We start from the raw sequence: 21,582 nt of genomic DNA, 5'->3' as shown, positions 1-21,582 counted from the left end.
ATGATCCCATCTGCCTGGCCAACTTTGACCAATTCATCCCAGTCCATGGTAACCCTCACCCTTAGAGAGGCCATTCTGGGCCCAGGGGTTGGGGATGGGAGGGTTGACCCCTAGAAAAGAGCATAAACCCCCCACACCTCACCCCCAATTTCCTTATTCCTTTCTGGAACCTTTCAAACCAGACTAGGCTGTGTAGAGCCCAGTGAAATCTGTGTAGTGGTGCATCCCAGCGTAGGCCTATGGGTCAGCCACACCTGGGCTTTGGGCTGGGGAGAGAAGGGCATAAGGCCACAGTGAAGACCTGCCGGTAGGCAGGATCAAGTGAAAGGCAACAGGGAAAGAGGAAAAATCAATTCCAGGGAGACTCCCCCCTTTACTCCCACACACACTCTGCTCCCCCAACTCCCCAGAATCCCCTCACTCTTGCCCCCACTCCTCATTCCATTTCAGGAAGATTTTGGCGGAGCGGGGCAGGAAGGGGCCCACCTGGGTAAGGGAAGAGCCCTTTATTGTAGAGAGTGTCAGGGCCCGGCTGCCCATTGGTCTGAGGGGTCAAGGACCTGAATCCATTGACTCCGAAAGGTGCCAGGAACTCCCGAAGCAGAAGCGTGCTGGGGCTGCCCGGAGGGGAGTTGGCTGCAGGTGGTGGAGGAGGTGGCAGAGTCAGGTGGCAGCCACCCTGGGACTTAGGGTCCTCTCCCCCCCCCCCATGCAAACCTCACCTCAGCTCAGTACCTGAGGTGGGTAGCAGCGGTGTGGTGACTAGGCTGAAGGCAGCAACATGCTGCATCTGTGCTGCCACTGTGGCCACTGGGCCTAGCCCTGGGCCTTGGGCTGCTGCCAGCAGGGCAGCCTGCTGCTGCAGAACCTTTGGGAGGAAAAAGGGGTGGCTGTGAATGGCCCAGCGGTGGGCAGCTGCCCCAGCTCCTGACCCCGGCCTGGCCCACCGCCAGTCCACTGCGTCCTCCAGGCACCGGGCACCTACCACTCTGGTGTAGGCTTCACAGGCCCCAAGAGGCAGTGGCGCCAGATGGAAGGCACCTAGCTGGCCCACCATCTGCTGCATTTGACACAGGGCTCGCTCCCTGTCCGTGTCTGCCAGCTTGACCACAAGGCTGGATTTGGCACCCTGGGCAGGGCAAGGGAGGCCACGGTGACTGGTCCAGACCTTGGCCCTGGGTGGAGAGCCTTGCACATCAGGCCCTTTCCTATGTGGGAAGGAGGAGCCAGTCCCCACCCCACTAGCCTCACCCTTGGCCCCTGTACCTGCCCTCACCGCCATGGTCCGGCTGCCGTGCAGACTCTGGATGGCTGCCTGAGCTTCCCCCTGACTCCCAAACTTCACAAAGGCACAGCCTGGGGTAGGACAGAGGAATTGGGTGGCTCAAGCCACAGAGGCCAAAAGGACATGTGGCTCAGTGAAAGTCAGGATCACCAGGAAATCCTGGGGTCAGCTCAAGTCACCTTTACATCCAGGCTCCATAAGACTATGCACTCCTTGATGTGGCCGAAGGGCTAGAACAGGCATCAGACATCATCCTCACCCTGCTGGTTCCCTAGCATCCCCACAAACAGCTTTCGGTCTTCTGGGGACAAATTCAAGAGTGATTTAGGGACCCTAAGCCCTCTTGGACTCCCCAGAGTATCCAGAGGAACTTAGGAAGGTAGCCCACCACAGTCTAGAACAGAAGAGATATAGGGAGTGAGAAGGATGGGGGCTAAGAGGCTGGGTTTCTTTGAGGGGCAGGTTGATCTACAGACAGATCTAATGTAAAGGAATTCATCCCAGATGTCCATCAGGAAACCCTGGGTCTTAGAAAAAATGAAAAGATGCTCTTGTGGAAATGGATTAGTTGATATCATTGGTTGGGTGGAGTCCTGTATTCATCTTTTATTATATGTGTGACCTTTCTGTTCTTAAAGTTTGGAAAAGGCCATTTTTGGACCATTTCTGCCCTACTGAGGGAGGAGGTCCTTAGAGAAGGCCTTTGTAGTCATACTGGGTCTGGAGAAGAGAATTATACCTTTGTGGGTTAGCCCAATAGTTGGCAAACCACGGCTCATGAACCACCTGCGGCTCTTTGGCCCCTTGAGTGTGGCTCTTCCACTACATACCACGTGAGGGTGCACACATACAGTGCAATTGAAACTTTGTGGGCCATGCGCAGAAGTCAGTTTTCGGCCTCACCTGGGCAAGTCTATTTTGAAGAAGTGGCGTTAGAAGAAGTAGGGGTGTCAGTTGGTCAGTCGGTAGGACAATGAGAGACATGGCTCAGATGGGCTGTGGGATATGCAGCATGGGGGAGGTGCACAGGATTCATGCCCAGTTAGTCAGCAGTCTCATTGTGCAGTGGTTAGTGCTAGTTGAGTCAGCAAATCACATGCGGGTGAAAAAAGTATCTACTCTAAGCATAAAGTTACTTGTATTTTTCCAACCAGCTGCAAATCCTACAGGTACTTTTGTCATCAATTTAAGAATTATAATTATTTAAAAAAATAAAAAAATAATTGTAATTATTTTGTGTTGGTGGCTTTATTATTATAAAATGAAACTTTTTTAGGTGCCCTGTTTGACATGACTACAAAGAAGAAGCAAAGAAAAACAAAAGACGAAAACTGTGAATTTAAAGTTGAATGGACTGAGACTTTCGAATTTATTCAAAACTAAAATGGCCTTCTGACCTGTCTCATTTGTCAGGAAAAATTGGTGCATAACAAGAAATAAAATTTGGAGAGACACTTTACATCTAAACACGTGTCATTTAGTACTAAATATCCTGTTGGTGATGCAAGGAAGAAAGCAACTGAGGAACTTCAGAAGAGTCAAGAAAAATCAAGTTCTGTATTTAATTACTGGATTCAATCTTCCAACAATATTAATATTGCAAGTTTTGTGGTTAGTCAAGAGATTGCTAAGAGAGGTAAACCATATACAGACAGTGAATACATAAAAAGTTGTTTTATAAATGCATCTGAAGAGCTATTTTGGGATTTTAAGAACAAAGCAGATATTCTAAAAAAAAAAAAAAAGAAAAAAAGAAAAATAAAGAGTTACTATTGTCTGCTAAAACAGTGAAAGATAGAGCACTTAAAATGTCTTTGAATATAACTGACCAGCAAGTAGAAAATCTTAAATTGGTTTCAGTTTTATCAATAGCAGTTGAGGAGTCTTGTGACATAAATGATACAGCGCAAGTTTCACTTTTTGTACAATTTATTTCATCTACAGGTCCTTCTAAAGAAGAACTTTTAGGATTATTGCCACTCAAAGGTCAAACATGTGGAGAGGATATAGCAAATGCTGTAATTGAGTGCATTGAAAAACATCATATTCCACTTGATAAATTGTCTCAATTTCAACAGACGGGGTGAAAAGTATGACTGGCATAAGAAACGGGTTTGTTGCTATTTTGAAAGAAAAAAATAAATCACAAGATACTTACCATTGCATCATTCATCAAGAAGTGCTTTGTGTGCAAATATTTCTAGAAGAATTTGCAAAGTTATGGAATTGGTGATTAACATTATCAACTCCATTATAGCTAAAGCTCTTAATCATAGCCAATTTAAAGAATTTTTAGTTGAAATGGTGAGTGAGTACGCAGATCTTCTGCTGTATAACAAGGTACACTGGCTATTAAGAGGAAACGTTTTGAAATGTTTTGCTTCCTTAACTGAAATTAAAGCTTTTCTCTTTGAGAAGGATGTTAATTATCCAGAACTAATGAATCAGTGGATCCAAAAATTTTATTTCATGGTAGACATTACGTCTCATCTAAATTAGCTTAATCATAAATTACAGGGGAAAGGAAACACTTTTTTTTTTATGTTAGAAGTTATTTCATTCGAAAACAAATTACCTCTTTTTGCTCAAGATTTTGAAAGAGAAACTTTGATCCACTTTCCAAGCCTGTTGAAACATCACCAAGAAAATAATTCTGATATTGTCACTTGCTATTTCAAAACAACACTTTTAAAGATGAGGGAAGGTTTTCTCAACAGGTTTCAGGAATTCAGAAACAGTAAAGTGACGTTAGCCTTTGTTAAAAAACCTCTTTATGCTAAAGTCACAGAATTAAATTTTTCTCCCTTTAATATTGACATTGGCAACTTTGAAATTCAATTGCTGGATTTAAAAAACAAAGGAGGAGAGAATCCCAGATGGCTGCACAGGTAAACACCTAGCCCCAGCCGCACACAACAATTTCAATAAAATACAACTAAAATACAAAATGGACATTACCCAGAACTACAGGAAAGTTGACTGACTGGAAATTCTACAACGAGAAGCAAGGAGAAAACCAGAAGGAAGAGTGGAGGAGCTGTAAAAGCCTAAGGTATGGAGACACGTGGCGTGCAAAGAGAGGACGGAGCTGGAGAGGAGGGAGGCTGAGTGCCAGGCTGGCGTTCCCTAGCAGGAAGGAGATAAAAGCTCCGACTGTACTGGGCCCCAGTTCCGACTGCTCTGAACCCCAGTTCTAGGCCAGACCCTGGGGACCCAGGCTCAAACAGAGGGAGGTGGGCTGTAAGGCGGAACCTGGGGGAGTGGCAAAAGGAGGTCCTGGAGGCATGCACATTGCACACAGAGAAGAGACGGTTGGCTGTGCCACAGGATTGCCCTGGCTGGAAGGAGACAGGGGCTTCAGACTGCTCTGAACGCCACCTCCAACTCCACTTCCAACTGAGTTGAACCCCAATACCGGGCTCATTGGGGGAGAGCCTAGACTGTTTGGTAGCAGACAAAAATTGAGGGCACCTTTCTCTCAGAGGCGCTTGCAATGAGTACTGAAGGACCTGAGACTCAGGAGCCGCATAGGGCAGTGCTGATGGATGCCAAAGCTGTAGGCTCCACCCTGAAACCCCACCCCATCAGGGAAGCTGCGAAAATGCCGAGACGAAATAGCTCACAAACGAAAGAAATGAAGGACAAAAAGCGACTGGATATAGAGTTCAAATCTATGCTTATAAGGTTTTTCAAGAATTTCCTAGAAAAGATTGATAAGACCTATGAGGATATGAAAAGGGATCAACTAGAATTAATAAGGAATCAACAAGAAATGATAAGGGATCAACAAGAAATAAAGAATACATTGTCTGAAATAAAAAATATTATACAGAGTCCTAAAAACAGAATGGAAGATCGCAAAAATCAAGTCAAAGATTTGAAACATAAAGAGCCAGAAGACACTCCTCTGCAGAAGCTAGAAGGCAAGAGAATCCAGAAAATTGAAGATAATGTAAGAAACCTCTGGGACAACTTCAAGTGAACCAACATCAGAATTATGGGAGTCCCAGAAGATGAGAAAGAACAAGATATTGAAAACATACTGAAAGAAATAGTGACAGAAAACTTCCCCCACCTGGTGAAAGAATTAGACTTACAAGTACAGGAAGCACACAGAACTCCAAACAAAAGGAATCCAAAGAGGACCACACCAAGACACATCATAATTAAAATTCCAAGAGCAAAAGACAAAGAGAGAATATTAAAAGCAGCAAGAGCAAAGCAGGTAGTTACCTATAAAGGAGCACCCATACGATTGTCAGCTGATTTCTCAACAGAAACCATGCAGGCCAGATGGGAATGGCAAGAAATATACAAGGTGATGAATAGTAAGAACCTACAGCCAAAGATTATCCTACCCAGCAAAGCTATCACTCAGAATCAAAGGTCAGATAAAGAGCTTCAGTAATAAAATAAAATAAAATAAAATAAAAAAGCTAAAGGAGTTCATCACTGCCAAATCAGAATTATATGAATTGCTGAAGGTGGTTCTTTCAGAAGAGAAAGTAAATAAAGATAAAAATTATGAACAACAAATATGTAACTATCAACAAGTGAATCTAAAAACCAAGGAAATTAAAAAAAATCTGATGAACAATATTAACTGTTGAATATAATAGAATCAGAGGTATGGAAGGGGAGTGAACTGACGATTCTTGGGGAAAAGGGGAAAGGGAGATGTGGGAAGAGACTGAACATAAACTGTGCACCTATGGATGAGAACAATGGGAGGTGGGGAAGACAGAGGGTGGGGTGGGAATCTGGTGGAGGAGAGCAATGAAGGGGGGGGAAAGGAACATTTGTAATAATATGAACAATAAAAATTTATTTAAAAAAACAAAAGAAAAAAACTAGAAACAAAAAAAAAAGAACTTGACAAGATAAAAACAACAACAACAACAAAGGATTGTGGAGCTCAAAATTTGAACATCTTTGTGCTGATATAGAAATATTGGAGAAAAACAAATGTGAGCTTAGTTCACAGTACAAATGGTCTGCTTTGAAAGACCTGGAGAAGGAAGATGTGTTGATTTTTAACACCTGGAATAGTATTCCTGACTCATATAATCAACTGAAAAAACTAGAGTTTGCTGTTCTTTCCTTATTTGGATCTATATATTTATGCAAACAATAATTTTCAAGTATGAACCTTATCAAGAGTAAATTGAGAAGTCGTCTTTTTGATGAGAACCTGGAATTGTGCCTAAAATTAAAAACAATAACATACAAACCTGACTTAGCCAAACTTTCCAAGGAGATGTAAGGCCATTGTTCACAGTGTTTGTCAGTCATTGTCATGATTTAATTTTTGGATATTGTCAGGTAAGTTGTAAGGAATTTAATTTTATCAATAAATAATATCGTTATTATGTATGATATCAAGTTTTACTCAACATATCTAGAGTTTAACTAAGACTTAAAATTTTAAGTAAAGTTATTAAGTTAATTTTAGGGAACATTGTGGAGTAAAAGATGTAGTGTTGAGGACTGAGAAAGATATGTTGAGATGGTTTGAATATAGAGAGAGGATGAACGAAAGGAGATAGATGAAACAAGTATACAAGACGAGTGTGGATGGGAGAGTTGGAAGGGGTTGACCTGAGCAAACGTACCTCAATCAGATTGAGGAAGTTTTTAGCAAAGGCCAGTTTAGGAGTACCCTAATTAAGTTAATAAAAATGTACCTACCTATATAGTTTAAGTTAAAAAAATGTGGCTCTCAAAAGAAATTTTAATTGTTGTACAGTTGATATTTGGCTCTGTTGACCACTAAGTTAGCCTGATGGCAGTGGATAGAATCGATGTAGTAAATGTCCCTTCCTGCTCAAATCGAGGGTTCTGGACCAAAAAGCAGCACCAGAAGCAGTTAATTCATCATTCTGTCTCATCCCGAGACAATGAGCTCTGGAATGATGACTCCCAAACCCCAGCACCAAATTCAACTTGAGTGCTCCCAGAAACCTAAAGAAGGCAGGGATCTTGGGTTCTTAAGCCCCTCACTACACTTGCTAAACCCCTGACCCCCCCCTTTTTTTTTTTACCTCCCACATCCACCCTTCCTTTCCTCACTGAGCTGCCAGAACCCTCATGAGTCCTGCTCCCTCCTTTCTGACTTTCTCTGTTTTCTTGTCCTGATCCCTTTCCAGGACAAATAAGTTCTGCACTACCTGAGAACAAGTCTGATCCCTCCCCATGTCCACCCTTCCTCTGAGCGTGTCAGAGATACCAGGAAAGGGACTGTAAGCTGGGCTGTGTTCTTTGGAGAAAGCTGGAGAGCTGGGGCTGGAGACTAGAGCTTACCTGCACATCCTATAAATCAGGCCTCATTAGCTTGGAGTAGAGAGGTCTAATCCACAGGGCCTGCTGTCAAAGTCCTGCTTCTTTCTGCATCAAGGAAAGTCTCTAACTTTGGAATGGGGCTTTCTCCAGGTGATACAAGTTGGGAGAGAAGAAGTGGGTGGGAATCTGGCTTCAGATTTCATCTTCAATGTCCTGGAGCCCAAGAAAACCCATCCCAAAGTCCTTTAGTCCTTCACAAGCATAGCTAGGCTAATGGGAGTCCTTGGATCTCAGGAACAATGGAGATCCAAGGTTGGTGAGAGTCAAAAGAAAGAATAGACTATCCGAAGTTAGCAGTGGAGGGAATCTCCAACAAGGTTATATGTGTGTCCATATTTCACTGGATGGTATGGGATTCAGCCCAGGCTTTCCTGGGTACTCAGAGGTGTTTTTCAGTCAATGCCATGTCTGAGTGGAGGATGGAGGCTGCAGTTCATGTGAGGCAGGCATAGAGTGTTTCAGAAGAATCTGTCCAGAGGATTACTGCCCAGCCATTCTGAGGGAGAAGAGATGGATAATGTACTTGTGGCCAGAATTCTAGAGGAGGTGCTGACCTGTAATGAGGGTACAATCTGGTGGGTGTGCTTCACTTCTGGAAGTGTTAGCCACAAAACAGTGCCATTGAAACATACCACTGTTTTTCAACCTTAAAAAAAAAAAGCAGTGGAATCCATTGTTCTAACAAAATATTAGGATGAAGTTCAAAATATAGGAGAAAAGACAAACTGCTCTGAGGTCAGAGAAGGGTGAATGTGTGTGTGTGTGTGTGTGCGCGCGCTTGAGTGTGTGTGTGCGTGTGTGTGTGTGTGTGTGTGTGTGTGTGTGTGTGCGCGCGCATGTGTGTGTGTGCTGGAGTCCCTCTTGCTTCATTTTATCCTAATACCTCCTAGAAAGGGCTCCAAGGAAACTTCTTTGCAAACCACTGACCTAAAAAAGAAAAGGGTTCCAGAAGGGTGTGTAAAGAGGGATCTGTGATCATCCTATTCAGGAAAGGTCTTTCATCAGTCTCTTGACCATATGATGTTGGTGGCTTTGCCTTGCCATTGGAGGATAGGCCTCATTTGTTCAGGGAATTAAACCCCAGAAAACTGTGTCATTGGTCTGAGGTTGAACATTTAAATATGTCCATTGGGTTGCAATAAGGTCCAGGAGGGGATGGAAAAAATACTAGGCTCTCCAGAGTCCCAAGCATAAAGGGGCTTCATGATGCCCCTAATTTATAGTGCAGTTGTGTCACTGGGAAGGTTCTATAGGATAGTGATTGTACTTAGGTAAGATGTCATGCCATATTGACCAGCATTCAGATAGGTAGGAAAAGAGATGTCAAGGCTACGATAACACCCCTAGGATGGGAAAGAGAGTTGTGTAAATAGTAGTCTTATCTTTTATCTTCTCTTCTTGTTGTTGATCTTTTCTACAGATGGTTGACAGTTCAGGTCATATTACAAACCATGAAATTCTTTTTTCTAGTTAAAGTCTCCAAAGTCAAATTTTCATTTTCATTACAAGGCATGAACTGGGCTACTGAACTGTACATAATTTGAAATTGAAATGAGGCAAGGATATAGGTTGGGCTCTGTTCTGCCTGTTTCCCTGCTATTACATTGAATCTCGATATTCCCTGTCATTTTACAGGGATCTAAATAGTGTTTGGCAGGTGACAGTGACCGTGAGTTCACAGCCCTCAAGATTTGGAGGGCTGATCAAGGCCCCAAGGGAGAGATAATGATGTGATTTAGTCCAGATATTTCAATTTCCTTCAGGTCAATTTCCTTTAGGTCAGAAATGGCTGAATAAAAGCATCCCTTGGGTGATGGGTGGGCCCTAGAAAGGTGAAAGTATCAGACAGGGAGGCTCAACCTTCCTGAAGTGGAGTAATTGAAAGATAGTATCAGTGTGAAGTTGAAACATAGTGTTGGAAAGTTAAATGGTATACATTTTCCTGTTGGTGAACAATGTGTACTCCTTTCTCTTATAACAAATACATTTTTTAAATTTAACCAAGTTGTTTGGGTCTAAGAGGCCCATCTCCATGAAGCTGGTCATACAGGTTAGGGACTCTAATATTGCAAATGATGGTGTTGAGAATCCAGGATCAGTCTACTCCATCTTCCTCAGGAATGGCATGAAAACACAACAATCCAAATCTATGGGACACAGCAAAAGCAGTTTTGAGAGGGAAGCTCATAGCTCTACAAGCCTATTGCAAAAAATAAAAAACAATGGTAATAAATTTCCTAACTCTACAACTCAAAGAGTTAGAAAGAGATCAATAAGAAAAGCCCAATGTAAGCCCAAGGAAGGAAATAATAAAAATCAGTGTGGAGATAAATGACAGAGACCAAAAAATAATACAAAAAATCAACAAAACCAAGAGCTGGTTCTTTGGAAGGATAAACAAGATTGATGAACCTTTAGCAAGGCTCACCAAGAAGCAAAGAGAGAGGACCCAAATAAACAAAATCAGAAATAAAAGAGAAGAAATAACAACAGACTCCCACCAAAATACAAAGGATTGTTAAAAATATATATACAGTGTACTATGAACAACTCTATTCCAACAAACTGGACAACCTAGAGGAAATATTCCTAGAAAAACACAACCTTCCAAAACTCAATCAGGAAGAATCTAAACATCTCAATAGGCCAATAACTATGGAAGAAATTGAAGCAGTCATCAAAAAGTTCCCAGCAAGCAAAAGACCAGGGCTAGACGGCTTCACATGGGAGTTTTAACAAACGTTCAAGGAAGAACTAAAATGTGTCTTCATAAAACTGTTGCTAAAAATTCAAGAGGAAGGAACACTTACAAGTTCATTCTATGAAACCAGCATCACCCTACTACCAAAAAACAAATAAAAGCAACACAATGAAATAGAATTACAGGCCAATATGCCTCATGAACATAGATGCCAATATGCTCAACAAAATTTTAGTAAATTGGATCCAGCAGTATATCAGAAGGATCATATTCCATGACTAAGTAGGATTTATTCCAGGGAAGTAAAGATGGCACAATATCCGCAAATCAATAAATGTGATACATCACATAAACAAATTCAGAAATAAAAATCACATAGTCATATCAATTGATGCAGAAAAAGCATTCGACAAAATCCAACACCCTTTCTTGATAAAAACAAAACAAAACAAAACAAAAAAACAAAAACAAAACAACAAAAAAAAACCTCTCAGCAAGGTGGGAGAAGAAGGATCATACCTCAACATCATAAAAGCCATACATGATAAACCCACAGCCAACATCATACTCAATGGGCAAAAACTAAAACCATTTCCCCAAAAAACAGAAACAAGACAGAGATGTCCACTCTTACCACTCCTGTTCAACATAGTACTGGAAGTACTAGTCATTGCAATTAGACAAGAAGAAATAAAAGGCATACAAATTGGAAAAGAAGAAGTAAAACTGTCCTTTTTTGCAGATGGCATGATACTGTACATAAAAAAAAGAATCCATCAAAAAACTATTAGACTTAAATGAATTTGGCAATGTAGCAGGATTACAAAATTAATGTCAAGTAATCTATGGCATTTCTATAAGCCAACAGTGAACCTTCAGAAAGAGAGACTAAAAAGAACCATTCCATCACACCAAAAAATAAAAAATAAAAAATTAAGATACCTAGTAATAAACTTCACTAAGGAGGTAAAAGACCTAAATGTGAAACAATACAGGACACTGAAAAAAGAGGTATAGGAAGACTTAAACAGATGGAAGAACATACCATGTTTATAGATTGGTAGAATCAGCATCATTAAAATGTCCATACTGCTCAAAGAAATCTATAGATTCAATGCACTCCCCATCAAAATACTAATGGCATATTTTACAGACATAGAAAGAACTCTCTAAAAATTCATATAGAATAAGAAAAGACCCCAAATAGCCACAGCAATCCTGAGAAAGAAGAATAAAACAAGTAAGATCTCAATACAAGATTTCAAGCTGTATTACAAAGCCACTGTTCTCAAAACAGGTTGGTACTGGCACAAGAACAGACATATAGACCCATATATATTATAGACCATTGGAATAGAATAGAGAACTCAGATATCAATCCAAACCACTATGTTCAATTAATATTTGATAAAGGAGGCATGAACATACAATTGAGTCAAGACAGTCTCTTCAATAAACTGTGTTGGGAAAATTGGACAGATACGTGCAAAAAAAAAGTGAAATTAGACCATCAACTTACACCATACACAAAAATAAACTCAAGATGGATGAAGAACTTAAACATAACATAGGAAACAATAAAAATACAAGAGGAATCCACAGGCAGAGAAATCTCACGCATATGCTGAAGCAATTTCTTTACTGATAATGCTCCTAGGGCAATGAAAACTAAAGAGAAAATAAACAAATGGGACTATATCAAAATAAAAAGCTTTTGCACAGCAAAAGAAACCATCAACAAAACAATAAGAAAGCCCACTGTATGGGAGAACATATTTGCAAATGTTATCACTGATAAAGGTTTAATCTCCAACATCTACAGGGAACTTATACAACTTAATAAAAGAAATATAAATGATCCAATAAAAAAATGGGCAACATATCTAAATATAAGTTTTTTGAAAGAAGACAGGAGGAAGGCCAAGAGACATGAAAACATGCTAAAAGTCACTAATTATCTGAGAGATGTAAATCAAAACGACAATGCAGTACCATCTCATACCTGTCAGAATGGCACTCATCAACAAATCAACAAATGATAAGTGCTAGTGAGGATGCCAGAAAAAGGAACCTTCATGAACTTCTGGTGGGAATGCAGACAGGTGAATCTACTGTGGAGAACAGTATGGAGTTTCTTCAAAAAACAAACAAACAAACAAACAAAAAACCCAAAAAAACTAAAAATGGAACTCCCATTTGACCCAGTAATCCCACTCCTAAGAAGATATCCCACGAAACTAGAAATACCAATCAGAAAGGATATATGCACCCCTATGTTCATAGCAGCACAATTCAACATAGCTAAGATTTGGAAACAGCTTAAATGCCCATCAGGAGATGAGTGGATTAGAAAAATATGGTACATTTACACAATGGAATACTACGCTGCTATAAAAAAGAAGAAATTCTTACATTTACAGCAGCATGGATGGTCCTGGAGAGCATTATGTTAGGTGAAATAAGCCAGACTATGAAAGAAGAATACCACCTGATTTCACTCATTTATGGGGGAAAAAAGAACATTATAACTTAATGAACAAAAATATGGATATAGAGGCAGTAAAACATTGAACAGACTGTCAAATTACAGCAGAAAGACTGGGGAGTGTTGGGGATGGAGGGGAAAGAGATCAACCAAAGGACTGTATGCATGCAAATACCGTATTTTCTGGCATATAAGACAACTTTTGAAATGAAAAAAAGTCAACTGAAAATCAGGAGCAAAAGACCAAAATTGCACAAAAATTACATGCAGATCTTGACGGCAAAGTAAGTCTTTTCTTTGAAGTAGGGGGTAGTGTTATACAGCCAATATAGGCCTAAACCTATGTTTTAACTGTAAAATTAGGGGGTCATCTTATAAGCTGGAAAATACGGTAAGCACAACCAATAGACACAAGACACTGGGGGTGGGGATGAGGGCATGTGTCAGGGGGTAGGGGATGTTGGGGAAGGTCAATGGGGAAAAAAAGAGAGATATGTTTTGCAATATGTAATACTTTAAACAATAAAAAAAAAAAAAAGAAAAGAATGGGAGGGGAAAAACCAAGATGGTGGCATAGGTAAATACCTAAACTGCTGCCTAGCACAACAATTTCAAAACTACAACTAAATGACAAAGTGAACATAATCCAGAACCATAGGAAAGCTGGCTGAGTGGGAATTCTACAACTAGAAGGAACAAGTTAAGCACACGGAGAATCAAAGGAGCTGCCAAAGGCTGAGGTAAGGAGACATAGGTACAGGCGGCTGAGTGCCTGGCTAGCTTTCTCTAGTGGGAAGGAGACAAAAGCTCCTGACTGAGCTGAACCCCAGTTCCAACTGCACTGAACCCCAGCTCTGGGTGAGACCCTGGGGACCCAGGCTTATAGCGGGGGAATCTGGACTGTCAGGTGGAAACTCAGGGGAGCCACGAAAGGCAGAGGTCTGGAGGCGTGTGCAGTGTGTGCAAAGAGAGGACTGACTGCTGAATGCCACTGGCTTTCCATAGTGGTTGGGAAATAGAAGCTCCCTCACTATGCTGAAATCCAGTTCTGGGGCGAGAATCTGGGAATCCAGATTCATGGGGGGGGGGAGGATTGTCTGGCAATGGGCGCAACTCAAGGATGGCTTGCTCTTAGAGGTGCTTGCAGCAATTACTGAGGGACCTTGAGACCCAAGGGCATCACAGGGCAGGGCTGACAGGAAGTAGGATTATCTGCCCCATCCAAGCTGAGCACAGAGGCTTTTGCAATTTTGTAAGTCTTGTCTCATAAAGCTATCTCCATCACAGAAGTTCTCCCGATGTAGACACAAGTGATCTGCACAGCCAATTGGCTTGGAAGTCAATTCCTCCCAGTGATACCAACAACAATCAAGAGTTAACTACAGAGGAGAAAATGGCGACGGGGGACCAGATGTAACTCAGCACCAGAAGGCTTCCACCTCTCCTGGACCTTCCGCTGCCCACTCTCCCCAGACTCCACAACTCCCCTGCTTCTCCTGCACCTCAGCCAGGGGAGAAGAAACACCACATAACCAGACATCCTGAAAAGAGAGACCGTAGGGAGACAGAAAAATGGCCCTCACATGAAGGAAAAGCAGGCATCACCAGAAAAGGAAGTAAACAAATCGGAGGCATGCAGCCTACCAGAGCAAGAATTCAGAGTAATGACCATAGGATGGCTAAAAAGAATGGAAGAGAAATTTGACAATAACCAAGAAGAAATGAGGAAGAACCATGAGGAATTGAAGAAGAGCCATGAAGAATTGAAGAAGAACCAAGAGGAATTGAAGAAGAACCAAGAAGAAATGAAAAATGACATCACGACTATGAAGAACTCAATAGAAAGCATCAAGAGTAGACTAGATGAAGCAGAGGACCGCATCAGTGAGCTAGAAGACAAGATGGAAAAAAATACCCAATTAGAGCAGCTTCTAGAAAAAAAGATTAAATATCAGGAGGAGAGCCTACGGGAGCTTTGGGACAGTACAAAACAAAATAATATTTGAATAATAGGGGTTCCAGAAGGAAAGGAAACTGAGGTAGACATGGATAACGTATTTCAAGAAATAATGACAGAAATCTTTCCTGAGATAGAGAAGAAAAAACCCATACAAATCCAAGATGCTCGCAGAGTCCCATGCAAAATGAATCCCAAAGACCAACGCCCAGGCACAATATAATTAAATTGGCAAACAACAACGACAAAGTAAGAATCTTAAAAGCAGCCAGAGAGAGACAGAAAGTTACATACAAAGGAACCCTCATCAGAGTAGCAACTTATTTCTCAACAGAAACTTATCAGGCCAGAAGGGAATGGGATAAAATATACAAAGTCATGCAAAGGAAGGGTCTGAATCCAAGAATACTGTACCCAGCAAAGCTATCAATCAAAATTGAAGGGGAAATCAGGAGCTTCACAGTCAAAAAAAGACGGAAGGAATTTATCTCCACCATCCAGCAATGCAAGAAATGCTAAAGGGTCTACTGTAAAAATAAATAGGAAGTGAAGAAGGAACACGGGTATAGAATAAAAATGGTGACAAATGAGTACCTATCAATAATAACCTTAAATGTAAATCGATTAAATGCTCCAATCAAAAGACATAGGATGTCAGATTGGATAAGAAAACAAGACCCATAAATCTGTTGTCTACAACAAACTCACCTCAGAAAAAAAGATACACAGACTGAGGGTGAAGGGATGCAAAAAAGTTTTCCAGGCAAATGCAAATTAAAAAAAAAGCTTGGATAGCAATACTTACATCTGACAAATTAGATCTCAGAGTGAAGGACATAACAAGAGATAATGAAGGCCACTTCATAATACTAAAGGGAACAATCCAACAAGAAGAAATAACCCTGGTAAATATTGTATATATGCACCCAATACAGGAGAACCCAAATACATTAAAAAACAAAACAAAACAAAACTGCTGGAGGACATTAAGGGAGAGATTAATAGCAATACAATCATAGTAGGAGATTTTAATACCCCACTGTCACCCTTCGACTAATCATCTAAACAAAAAATCAGCAAAAAAATTATCAATCCTAAATGCCTCACTAGACCAGATGGAATTAATCGACATCTTCAGAACATTCCACCCAAGACACAGAATATACATTGTTCTCAAGTGCACATGGGACATTCTCAAAGATAGACCATATTTTGGGACATAGGCAAAGTCTCTTCAAATTCAAGAAGATAGAAATCATATCAAGCATCTTCTCAGATCATAATGGCATAAAAATGGAAATTAACTACAATAAAAATAATCCAAAGAAATCAAACACATGGAGACTAAACAGCATGCTATTAAACAAGGACTGGGTTACCAGAGAAATCAAGGAAGAAATTAAAAACATCCTGGAAACAAATGACAATGCAAACACAACAATCCAAAATCTATGGGACACAGCAAAAGCAGTTTTGAGAGGGAAGTTCATATCCCTACAAGCCTATTGCAAAAAACTAGAAAAAATGGTAACAGATGATCTAACTCTACAACTCAAAGAGTTAGAAAAAGAGCAACAAGAAAATCCCACTGTAAGCAGAATTAAGGGAATAACAAAAATCAGAGCACAGATAAATGACACAGAGACCAAAGAAACAATACATAAGATCAACAAAACCAAGAGCTGGTTCTTTGAAAGGATAAACAAGATAGATGGATCGCTAGCCAGGCTAACCAAGAAACAAAGAGAGAGGACCCAAATAAACAAAATCAGAAATGAAAGAGGTGAAATAACAACAGACCCCACTGAAATACAACGGATTGTTACAAAATACTACGAACAACTCTATTCCAACAAACTGAACAACCTGGAGGAAATGGACATATTCCTAGAAAAATACAAACTTCCAAAACTCAATCAAGAAGAATCTAAAAATCTCAATAGACCAGTGACTTGGGAAGAAATTGAAACAGTAATCAAAAAGCTTCCAGCAAACAAAAGCCCAGGGCCAGATGGCTTCACAGGAGAGTTTTACCAAACATTCAAGGAAGAACTAAAACCTATCCTCCTCAGACTATTCCAGAAAATCCAAGAGGAAGGGACATCACCCTAATACCAAAACCAGCATAAAGACAACTCAATGAAAGAGAATTACAGGCCAATATCCCTCATGAACATAGATGCCAAAATCCTCAACAAAATTCTAGCAAATCAACTCCAGAAGAACATCACAAAGATCATACACCATGACCAAGTAGGATTTATTCCAGGAATGCAAGGATGGTACAATATCCACAAATCAATAAATGTGATACATCACATAAACAAATTGAAAGATAAAAATCATATAGTCATATCAATTGATGCAGAAAAAGCATTTGATAAAATCCAACACCCTTTCCTGATAAAAACTCTCAACAAGGTGGGAGTACAAGGATCATACCTCAACATAATAAAAGCTACATATGATAAACCCACAGCCAACATCAGACTCAATGGGCAAAATCTAAAACCATTCCCTCTAAGAACAGGAACAAGACAGGGATGCCCACTCTCGCCACCTTTGTTTGACATAGTACTGGAAGTACTAGCCATTGCAATTAGACAAGAGGAGGAAATAAAAGGCATCCAAATTGGAAAAGAAGAAGTAAAGTTATCCTTATTTGCAGATGACATGATATTGTACATAAAAAAAACCAAAAGACTCCATTAAAAAACTAATTGAGTTAATAAATGAATTTGGCAATGTAGCAGGATACAAAATTAATGCCAATAAATCCATGGCATTTCTATATATCAACAGTGAAATCCCAGAAACAGAGACTAAAAAAGCAATTCCATTTACCATCGCAGCAAAAAAATTAAGATACCTAGGAATAAATTTAACTAAGGAAGTAAATGACCTATTTGCGGAAAACTACACGACACTGAAAAAAGAGATAGAGGAAGATGTAAACAGATGGAAGAACATACCATGTTCATGGATTAGTAGAATCAACATCATCAAAATGTCCATATTTCCTAAAGCAATCTATAGGTTCAATGCACTCCCCATTAAAATACCAACAACATGCCGGGACCGGTTTGGCTCAATGGATAGAGCGTCGGCTTGGGGACTGAAAGGTCCCGGGTTCGATTCCGGTCAAGGGCATGTACCTTGGTTGCGGGCATATCCCCGGTAGGGGGTGTGCAAGAGGCAGCTGATCGATGACTCTCTCTCATCGATGTTTCTAACTCTCTATCTCTCCCTTCCTCTCTGTACAAAATCAATAAAATATATTTTTAAAAAAAATAAAAAAAAAATAAAATACCAACAACATATTTCACTGACCTAGAAAGAACTCTCCAAAAGTTAATTTGGAACAATAAAAGACCCCGAATAGCCACAGCAATCCTGAGAAAGAAGAGTAAAGTAGGAGGGATCTCTACCAGACTTCAAACTATATTACAAAGCCGCTGTTCTCAAAACAGCCTAGTACCGGCACAAGAACAGGCATATAGATCAATGGAATAAAATTGAGAACCCAGATGTCAACCCAAATCTCTATGCTCAATTAATATCTGACAAAGGAGGCACGAACATACAATGGAGTCAAGACAGTTTCTTCAATAAATGTTGTTGGGGAAATTGGACAGACACATGCAAAAGAATGAAACTAGATCACCAACTTACACCATTCACAAAAATAAACTCAAAATGGATACAGGACTTAAACATCAGATGGGAAACCATAAAAATACTAGAAGCATCCACAGGCAGCAAAATCTCAGACATATGCCAAAAGAACTTCTTCACTGATACTGCCCCTAGGGCAATGGAAGCTAAAGAGAAAATAAACAAATGGGACTACATCAAAATAGAAAGCTTTTTTACAGCAAAAGAAACCATCAACAAAAAAACAAGAAAGCCCATGGTATGGGAGAACATATTTGCAAATAATACCACTGATAAAGGTTTAATCTCCAACATCTACAGAGCAAGAGGCTGCTGATAGATGATTCTCTCTTATCGATGTTTCTAACTCTCTGTCCTTCTTTCTTTCTCTCTGTAAAAAATCAATAATATATATATATATATATTTTAAAAGATACTGAAGAAAAAATAACTGAAAACTTCCCCACCTGGTGAAAGAAATAGACTTACAAGCCCAGGAAGTGCACAGAACCCCAAACAAAAGAAATCCAAAGAGGACCACACCAAGACACATAATAATTAAAATGCCAAGAGCAAAAGACAGAGAATATTAAAAGCAGCAAGAGAAAAATAGTTAATTACCTACAAGGAAGCACCCATACAATTGTCAGCTGATTTCTCAACAGGAACTATGCAGGTCAGAAAGGAGTGGCAAGAAATATTCAAAGTGATGAACAGCAAGAACCTACCCTGTTTCCCAGAAAATAAGATAGTGACTTATATTAATTTTTTCTCCCAAAGTCGTGCTAAGTCTTATTTTCAGGCGATGTCTTATCTTTTCATGTGCTAGGTCTTATTTTCAGAGAATGTCTTATTTTTGGGGGAAAAGGTACAACCAAGATTACTCTACCCAGCAAAGCTTTTATTCAGAATTGAAGGTCAGATGAAGAGCTTCACAGATAAGGAAAATCTAAAGGAGTTCATCAATACCAAACTAGTAGGGGGTGTGCAAGAGGCAGCTGATCAATGATTCTCTCTCATCGGTGCTCCTAACTCTCTATCCCTCTCTCTTCCTCTCTGTAAAAAATTCAATAAAATATATATTTTTTAAAAATCTGATGAACAGAATAAACTGGTGAATATAATAGAATCAGGGTTATAGAAAAGGAATAGACTGAAAATTCTCAGGGGAAAGGTGTGGAGGGTTCAGGAAGAGACTGGACAGAAAGCATTCAACTGTGGATGAGGACAGTGGGAGTGAGGTAGGGGCAGAGGATAGGGTGAGAAGCTGGTGGAAGGGAGCTATGGGGGGTGGGAAAGAGGAAAAGTTGTAATAATCTGAACAATAAAGATTTATTAAACTTAAAAAAGAATGTAAAAAAAAGAAAATGAACACATTTTGATTAGTCAGAAGATTATCTAACACAGATCAGTTGGTAGTAAAATACTTAGAAATTGTAAAGGCCCAAGACTTAATACACATGTCTCCTCTCTCTCAAGTATGTGGTAGAGAACATTTAGAAACTAGGAGTGAGAACAGGGAGGAATTGAGAGATCTTGTCATCAAAACCTGCATGAAGGATTATCCATGGATGCATTTGGAATATATATTACTTAAGACCCATCACTTGTCAAGAAATATCTGTGTAGCATGTAACTACTAGAATTATAAATTCTACTGCCACACCTATTTCAGGCCAGATTTGCTTTTCTTGATCTCTTGAGCTGATCTGAATATAAACAGGTATTGAAGTGGGATACTACATGCACAGAATTAATCAATGATGTGATACTTGAAAAACTTGTATGAAAAGGAAGAGAAAAATGATAAACTCAGGCTGGTGCTATTGGTTGGGGCCCAGATGACCAGGACATATGGGCCAAAACAAGCAGAAGCATTATTAGCATGGAGGCTTCCTTTGTGCAACTGCCCTCAATCTGACAAGAAGTGTTGGATTCCAAACAACAGGAGAGCCCCCAGCACTGTGAACTTAGTTCCAAGTTGCATCACATTCTGAGCTCTGGGCATGCTATTCTCTTTGACTGAAATGCCTGCCCACCCCCTTCCTCCTTTTTTTACTGACTGCTTCTTGTTCATCCTTCATATTTCAGCTTAAACATTTCTACCTCTGGGAGTCCATTTTGACCTCCCTAACTAATTATGTGCCTTTTGTTTGCGTCCCTACAGTTCTCCCAGGACTTGAAAAGAACTGATCACGCTGAATTACACATTGATATAGAGCTCCATGAGGCCAAGTGCCGGGTCAGCCTTGCTCACATCTGTATTTCTAATATGGAGTAGAAGATATTGATTGGATGGTTAAATAAACTGCATCCCAGCCTGTCTGCTTCTTAGCCCATTGGATACTCTCAGCTGTGGGACTATAGTGTTTGTAGCTAGGGCATAGAAGCTGGCCAACAATGACCTTGATGCTAACAGAATTTCAAGCAGAAATTTTTGGGACAAGTAAACCAGAGGTTTGGTATGTGGCCTGGAACTTCTCAAAGACCAGTCTGGAAAGAATGATATGGGAAAGGAGGATATTGTGTGAAGGGGAAGAAGAAAACTTAGTAATATATCTTTAGGCAAAGAAGGGGTGATACCATCTTGACCAGAAACTGAGAATTGGAGACCAGAGGTCAGAGAATCTAAAAGGATGAAAGAAGAATTTTTTTAGAGGAATTAACTCTACAATAGAACCATGGAGCTACCAGAGCCCCTTGTTCTGAGCATGAAGTCTGAGAGGGTATGCAGAATGGGTGGAGGTCAATAAATGTCTGTCATTTGGATGCCATTCTCTCCCTGACCTTGCAAAGCTTCTTTCTTCTAATAAAGCCATGGCTGATCTTGGGTAAGGCAGGCAGAGGCTTATCTAAGGAATATAGTCAGCAGGCATCAGGGAGGGCTACAGGTGAATGAAAAGGGAGAAAGACATCAAGAACTGACGCCATGGAAAAAATAAGACATCCGGAATAGGGAGGATCCAAGATGGCTGCACAGGTAAACACCTAATCGCAGCCGCGCACAACAATTTCAATAAAATACAACTAAAATATAAAACGGACATTACCCAGAACTATGGGAAAGTCGACTGACTGGAAATTCTAGAATGAGAAGCAAGGAAAAAACCAGAAGGAAGAGCAGAGGAGCTGTAAAAGCCTAAGGTACAGAGACATGCAGC

At 40.3% G+C, this 21,582-nt stretch overlaps 1 protein-coding gene across 1 annotated transcript in view; it reads right to left on the bottom strand.

Moving 5' to 3' along the window:
• CELF6 (CUGBP Elav-like family member 6) overlaps positions 1-21,582 on the bottom strand; it is a 40,825-nt gene that overhangs the window by 1,090 nt on the left and 18,153 nt on the right. The window contains 6 exon segments of the mRNA XM_036457017.2: positions 210-266; positions 487-636; positions 736-868; positions 986-1,129; positions 1,277-1,368; positions 1,470-1,586. Of these exon segments, the coding sequence (XP_036312910.1) occupies positions 210-266; positions 487-636; positions 736-868; positions 986-1,129; positions 1,277-1,368; positions 1,470-1,586 (693 nt within the window).

Source organism: Pipistrellus kuhlii, unplaced genomic scaffold (assembly GCF_014108245.1).
Source record: "Pipistrellus kuhlii isolate mPipKuh1 unplaced genomic scaffold, mPipKuh1.p scaffold_m20_p_1, whole genome shotgun sequence".
Classification (NCBI taxonomy): Eukaryota; Metazoa; Chordata; class Mammalia; order Chiroptera; family Vespertilionidae; genus Pipistrellus; species Pipistrellus kuhlii.
This window is presented reverse-complemented; position numbering and strand designations above follow the sequence as displayed.